Source organism: Sorghum bicolor, chromosome 7, assembly GCF_000003195.3.
Source record: "Sorghum bicolor cultivar BTx623 chromosome 7, Sorghum_bicolor_NCBIv3, whole genome shotgun sequence".
Lineage (NCBI taxonomy): Eukaryota > Viridiplantae > Streptophyta > Magnoliopsida > Poales > Poaceae > Sorghum > Sorghum bicolor.
In genome coordinates, this window is record NC_012876.2 from 58341463 (window position 1) to 58349160 (window position 7698).

The 7698-nt window shown below is 53.5% G+C and overlaps 1 protein-coding gene across 1 annotated transcript; it reads right to left on the reverse strand.

The window, feature by feature from the left end:
- Positions 314-3956, reverse strand: LOC8080651 (cytokinin dehydrogenase 11). The gene is made up of 4 exons (XM_002445565.2): positions 3022-3956; positions 2614-2901; positions 1593-1867; positions 314-1056 (listed from the first exon to the last, which is right to left on the reverse strand). The coding sequence occupies exons 1-4, from the start codon at positions 3754-3756 to the stop codon at positions 717-719; spliced, it is 1638 nt and encodes a 545-aa protein (XP_002445610.2). The 5' UTR covers positions 3757-3956; the 3' UTR covers positions 314-716.

The window sequence follows — 7698 nt, forward strand, 5'->3', positions numbered from 1 at the left end:
TACCCAACGGCCCCGCCGCCCCCGCGCGTCGCGGTCGCGGGCGTTTGGATCGGGCTGGTGTGCCACGTGCCGGGCGGGGACCAGTGACTGGGCGGGCGGACGACGGCGAGCGAGCGAGAAACCGAGAGCTACGGCTACCGCGGGGGACGGAACCGAACGGAACAGAACAGCTTGCGGACGCACGCCACCGCCACGGCGTCGGCGGCGGCGGCGGCGGAGCGGACAAATCCAGCGTCGCGTCTCAATCTCACATCGCCACCACCACCCGCTCACGAATCGGAGGGAAAAAAATGCACAGCATGCATGGAGCAAAAAAAAAAAGGCTACACATCTTTCGTTCGTTTTTCATCAGGGAGGAAAAATTCATGCAGATCTCCACACACACACACACACACACACACCAATTCCCTTATAATTTCTGCACCTAACGGTGGCCCTATCGCCATCATTGCCCCTGCTCACCAGTCACCACCATCGGCTACTACCTCCTCGATCGTCCATCATCACCAGGATCAGCAGCGTAATCACCATCATTACCGGCAACAGCTAGCAGCGCGATCATCTACCATACCATACCATACCATACCATACCAGCAGGCAGCTTCTCCCTCCTGCTGGCTGGTGCCTGGTGGTGGCTGGCTGGTCCTCCCGTCCGTCGTCCCGGGCACGCACGCGGCCGGTCCCGCCGCTTGCATGCATGCTACACTAACTAGAGACTAGACTAGACTACACGGCGACGGGCGGCCGGCCGGGGCCCGGGGGAAGATCTTCTGGCCCGGCGCGAGGATCGCCAGCGGGTCGTAGCGGGCCTTGCGGTCCACGAAGCGCCTCCACCTGGCGGCGCCGAAGTGGCGCGACCACTCCGCCTCCCCGCCGCGGTAGCTCGGGAAGTAGGCCTTGTAGTCGTAGCCGTTGGCGCGGCACGCGCTGAGGATCGCGCCGTTCTGCGCCACCAGCTCGTCCACCGCCGGGCCGCCGGGTCGGCAGAACCGCAGCAGCGCCACCAGGTAGAAGATCTCGCCCTCCGGCAGCGCCACCGACGTGTTGGGGTCCCACCTGCAGTGCAACATGGTAGTAGCGTTTAGCACTAATCTATCAGGGACCGGCCCCACTTGACATGGACTGTGCAGTAGCCTCGAGTCTCGGGTGGATGCAGCAATAATTCGTCAATCATCATAGTACTACTACTACTACTCCTTGTTAAGATTGGGGTTAGTGGTGGCTCCTAATTAGATGGGCAGCAAACGACACGGCTAAATCCAAAACAGAAGCGGCGATGTGCGAATCACGGAAGCTCGGGCCCATCGTATTACAGGTTCGTACGTACGTACGTACGGCCGATTCAGCAACTGTCACGGAGCCGGAGGAGGACCAGGGACGTCAGCGACACGACGACGAGGACGAGCAGATCATCAGAGCAGGCAAGCGCGGCTCACATCACATGCGTCCCCCGGCCGCGACTTTGCCGCAAACGGCAACTGCACGTCGCGCCACCACACCTGTCCGTACGCGGCACGCAGTGCGAGGAGCGGAGGAGGAAGGCGATGGGGGGGATCAAGAAAAAGAAAACAGAGGAAACACCGATGACTCACTTGCTCTTGAGCATGGGGTAGACGAGCATGGGCCCGTCGATGCCGTCGGCGAGCATGCCCTTGATGACGGCGCGGTCGAAGTCGGCGACGTCGCGCGCGGAGACGAAGAGGTTGAGCCACGGGTGCGGCGCGTCCCAGCTGCCGTTTCGCCGGGCCTCCTCCTCCACGCGGTTCACCCGGGACAGGAAGTCCACGTACCCGACGTCCGCCGCGAACTCCAGGCCACGCACGTACTTGAGCCGCGCCATCATCCGACGGCTCACGCTCGCCACCCCCTGCACACAGGTTCACAACGAGAAAAAACCGATTGGATTTTCGTCAGCATCTCAAGCATGACGTCCCAGAGCAACACAGACGGACGGATCCACCTGTACAAACAAAATCCACATATATATAATCAATGCCGCCGAAGCGTGCGTGCGTGCGTGGCGGGAGAAAAAGGTGAGCTTGTGCTGTGCTCTGCTGCGCTGTGCTCCGTGGGGACGACACTGTGGGCTGGGTGATATGATGACGCGGGCGGGAGCGCGCGGACGCTCGTTGCCAAAAGACGCGATCCGATGGGTCACGGGCCGGAGCCCCGGTGCGGCAGCGCTATCGCGTCACGCACGGCCGCTGCGCGGTGGTGTGGGGGGTGTGGGGCTCCATCGGCGGGGGGCCATGCCGCATTGTACGCGCCGATTCGATCACCAACGAGCGAGATCGGGGCGCGGCCGTGCGGCGCGGCGCGGTGCCAGTGCACTGGCTGGCGTAGGGTGGTTTGGCAGGACGCAGCAGCAGCAGCAGCAGGGGCACGCACTTGGGTAGGTTGCGGGGAGGAGGCATGCCGGACCAGAGGCGCGCGCTCCCGTCACCGAATCCAGCGGGAGATACACGACGACGACGAGGAGGAGGAGGAGGAGGCGAGGCAGTGATGCAGACATGCCCCGCGGAAAAGTACACGCCACAGCTCACAGCTGCGGAGCCGAGGGGCAAGTACGGGAATGCGCCACGCCAAGGGGGGTTGGCAATTAGTGCTACCTACCTGGTCCTCGTCGTCGTCGTCGTCGGGCCGATGGTGCGCGTCGTACTGGTACAGGGCCACCTCCAGGCAGTAGAGGACGGGGCCGGCGCCGGCGGGGAGGAGGGACGCGTCGAAGCGGGCGCCGCCGGGGATGGGCACGGACGGCCACCCGTTGACGGGGTCGTCGCTGTTGACGAACGCGAAGCCCTCCACGTAGTCGAACGCCGCATCGGGGTCCCGCGTCACTAGCCACTCCGCGTCCGCCGTGTAGTCCGCGAAGCTCGCGTACACCACGCGCGTCCACCGCACCTGCAGCCATGGCATGGCAACCGGACCGAGAATGGCAGCTAGCGTCAGTAGTGTGCCTGTGCCCCCCACAAGCAAAGCAAAAGCTGCGTAATGTTTGGGGTACTCCTGCTCCGTGCTCACCGCCTTGGGCGCCTTGTGGAGCGGGATGCGTGCGCGCGTGATGACGCCGAACTGTCCGAGCCCGCCGAGCACGGCGAAGAAGAGGTCCGGGTGGGAGGAGCGCGAGCAGACGCGGTACTCGCCGTCGCCGGTGACCACCTCGAGCTCGGCCACGTTGGACACCTGGGGTCCGTAGCGGAAGGACTGCCCGCTGACGCCGCCGTTGGAGAGCGTGCCGCCGACCGTGAGGCGGAGGTAGTCCGTCCACGACGCCGGGGCGAGCCCGTGGTTGTCGACGCCCCAGTGGAGCACCTCCTCCCAGAGCGCGCCGCCGGGGACGTCGGCGAAGAAGCAGCAGCCGCCGCCGCCGCCTTCGGGGCACTGGACCAGCTGCATCTGCGCCACGCCGCGCCGGGACGACGACGGCGCCGCGGCGAGCGAGCGCATGTCGAGGACCAGCCCGCCCTCGGCCATGGCCTGGCCGGCCACCGAGTGCCCGTTCCCGCGTGCGGCCACGGTGAGGTGCGGCGTCAGCGCCGCCGCGCGGATGGCGCTGGCCACGTCGTCCGCGCTCGCGGGCCGGACCACGGCCGCGGGCACGGCGCGGACCAGCCCGCCGAAGTCCATCGCCGCCACGCGCCGGCCCGCCGCGTCACCGGCCGAGGCGGCGGCGGCCGCCATCGTGGCGGGCGAGAGCTCCCCGGCGTCCTCCGGCTCGGCGGCCGCCGTCGCACGGTCCATGTACGCGAGCATCATGTTTCTTGCTGGCTGGCTGCTGCTGCTGCTTATGGAGATTGGAGGGAGCTCTGTGTCAAGCAAGGAAGGGAAAACGAACCGCCCCCCCGCGCGGGCGCGGCCAAGCCGGCGGTGACTGGTGACTGGTGAGGCAGAGCAGCTAGCTCAGCTATAAGCTGCGGCGCTCTGTGTGTGTATTGTGAGGTCACCGCGCTCTACTTGCTTGAGCTCGTGGTAGTTTGGGTCGCGGGGGTTTTATAACGAGCGGACACGCGGACGTCCAATAGTAGTACTCCTCACTCCTCACGTTTCTTTTCTCAAAAACAAACAAAAAAAAGGCAAAATAAAACATACATACTACGGTGGCAGCAAACATTGCTGCGAATGCCAATCAAAACATTGCTGCGAATGCCAATCAAAACTTTGTTGATTAATTCATTCATTTTTTTCTATCGTTTCTTAACCTTGTGTCCACTACTGTAAATCTATTGGACATAGGGGTAGTTTGGTAGCGAGGCCGACCTCTGCTTTTTTTTCGAGTTCCACAGATGATTGCACATTTTGCATAGCGCAGTGAGACGGATGGATGGATGCTTACGATCGGATCTAACGTTAGTTTGTCTGCCACTATTGTGCGGGCAAAGCAACCGACCCAGAGAGAATCAGATAGATGGGCCAGGGCTCTGCATTTGGTTGGGCCTGCAAATAATAATTCGTCCTACTACTACCAATTCCTTGTACTCGAACCCTGAATCTGCTCCCCACCCGTTTCCAGCACAGGCGCACAGCTTCAAAGCCTGGGACTTGTTTAGTTCACTCCGAAATCCAAAAAGTTTTCAAGATTCTCCGTCATATCAAATCTTACGGCACATACATGAAGCATTAAATATAGATAAAAATAAAAACTAATTACACAGTTTGTCTGTAAATTGCGAGACAAATCTTTTGATCCTACTTAGTTTATGATTGGATAATATTTGTCAAATAAAAACGAAAATACTACAGTAGCTAAATCCGAAATTATTTCGAAACTAAACAAGGCCCTGGTTGCAAAAAATTCTCGGTGGCGGCGCCCATGCCCGGGGGCCGGGGACGGGGATGCCCCCGGGACGCTCCCCTGTTCAAGCTCAAGTTTCTATCCATGGCCGGGGGAGGCGAAAGGCGACTACGCTGTGGGGCCGACGACGCCCCGTGCCGTGCAGGACGCTGGTGTGCTGTACTATGCCTGTACCGCGGCTTGACCAATGGCCATGGCGAAACTGCACTGTGCTCCACTGCTCCTTGCCGCTAGAGATCGCGTCGAGGAGAGCGGAGCACAGCGCAGCCGCGGCTTGGCTTGGCTTGGCTTGGCTGGACCGGCGAGATCGGGATTGGTGGAAGACGGGAGTTGGGTAGGGTCCAGGAGGCAGCAGCAGGAGGCAGGAGCCAGTCTCCCTCGCTCTCGCTGTCCCACGCAACACTCAACAGCCAGCCGTGTCGTGTTCCTCCGGGTGATGCGAGCCGCGTGCCGTAGCGGTAACGGTAGCGGTTGCGCGCGCACTTGCGCCGCCTTCTGGGATTGGCGTGCGTGGGCGGCGAAACGGGAATTCACTGCCCCGGGTCCGGCAACAGGGGGGCGGGAGGAGGGAGAGAGCAGAGAGCAGAGAAGGCACGTTTCGGAACTGCGGCCGGAGCCGGTGAAGACGGACATGAGCGGAGCGCCGCCGAGCCACGGGGACGCATCCCACAGCCCCACACGCAAGCTTTGTTTCTGAAACAAGGAAAGTGTATGGCGGTCCAGACACTTCCTTTTTCCTTGCTACCGGTTTGTTTATGTGAATACAAAGGCAGGCAAGGCAAGTCAGGGCATCTTGTTTGTTTCCAAAGCTACAAAAATCCCACGGTAAATGTAAAAAAAAAAAAACTAGTAATAAAGGCTGCCAATACGTAACCGTTTTCGTTAATTTACTTTTACTCGAGAATATTCTTTGGATAATTTTGTATGTTTTTATTAGAATTCTTTTTGTCCTCATATTCGTGTCTGTGCTGCATCTATCATCACGAACTCTTCCATATAGGGAGTAACTATCATCGACTATAGTCAGCCTCCCGTGTTTCCTACTTGTACCTTCTGGTCGTACAACTTTTTTATCAGGACCAAATTAAGGCTTTCTTTAAGTTTTCGGCGACCTCCTTTCCTAGATAAAACTATTATTCAAGTTTCTCTCAAATTATCTAGTTCTCTCGACACTTTTTATATATTTACCCTAAGAATTTATAGTTTCCATTATTTCACTCTAAACCATATAATTTGATTTATGACAATCCTGCACATGTCTCCTAAAGTCACTTCTACCTCAGGCGGCCACTATCTAGCTCCGCTACCGTACCAACATTTCAAGATTATATGGAAAAAAATAGTCCGCTATTTTTGCCGCTATAGCCCGAAATAGCTTGAAAAAAATATGTCGATATTTACGTTCATGCACAATTTTGCCACTAAAGTACGCTAATTACAGTTTATAAAACGCTAAACATTTTGGCCTTAGCTCGCTATTTAAAACATATGGAGCAACTACTAACTTTAGTTAGTTACTCATCTCAAGCATGCTACTCATGACGCTCTACCTTAATATCGGTCGTGCTACAATTTTATGACTGTTTCTCGCAAAGAAAACAACATGTGCTACTTAATGCACGTAAGATAGCAATGGCTTATATGCTTTTTGTAACCTCTTATAATATTGGGTGTCAAAACATGTTAATCTTATAGATCACCACCTCGAAAGACAACAAATGTAAGTCACGGTCATTGGAATCTCATGTGTTTGTCTATTTTCCTTTCACCGAGTCGACAGTTATTGTAAAACTATCTGCCTAGAAACATAAGGGTTGAAAGAAGATTAGGGCTACAGCATATGGCACTGTGAGTGAGGCATAAAGCATGTCAAGGGACAGAGCAACGTGTGAATTAGAGGGACAATTTTGCACTTAATAGATGCACAAAATTGGTAGGTACTATATTGCTACCTACCCATTTATTAAACAATCCCCATTCGATCATGCAAAAAAAGTGTTTATACATGTAGGAATTAAAATTGATTAGAAAGCGAAGTTACCGCAATGAGTATTTTGCATTATCTGTTAATTATATTAATATTACTATTAGAGACCTTCAATGAAGCATCCACATGCTCTAGAAAAAATAAATTACAAAAGTTCCTACAATAGTCATAAATATCTCTAAATACCTATGGTAATATAGGATTTGGATATATTTAGTTCTCGAAAAATTACCCATTTGTATTTATGAAATTTTGAAATATAACACCTAAATTTGTATCTAAACCACATTTGCCATTGTGAAAGATAATTTAAAATAACCCATAACTTTGTACCTAAATTACCCACTGTTACTATTATGAAAGATAATGCAAAGTAACCCCTAAATCTGTGATAAATTATTTGCACATGTCATTATGAAAAGATAATATAAAGTAACCCCTTTAGTTTGTATCTAAATTATTCCCATGTGTCATTGTATAAAGTAAAAATGAAATATCACCAAAATCTAGACATACATAAATACCAATATAAGCTACTATAGAAAATAAAACCATAATAAAAAATGCTATATATGTTGTTAAATTATACAATGCTACCATGGTTAAATTCAAATTAAATATAAATGTTATGTGTCACCATGCATATAGACCAATTAAACATGCATAAAATTGTGATAAATACCTATTTCAATAGCTTGTCAATCATGGAAAAAAATCTTAACAAACCACATACCCATAGTACTGATGACTTATTCTAAATTTTATTAATTCTCTATGATAACAAATCTTGCAAGTCTTGCAATAGATACATATGCATTTGAACTAAAACATTATATCATAACAATGTTGATAATTTAAATTTAAGAACTCCATGTTTATAAAAAATATAATTCTTTGTTATAGTAAATTCAACATTTTG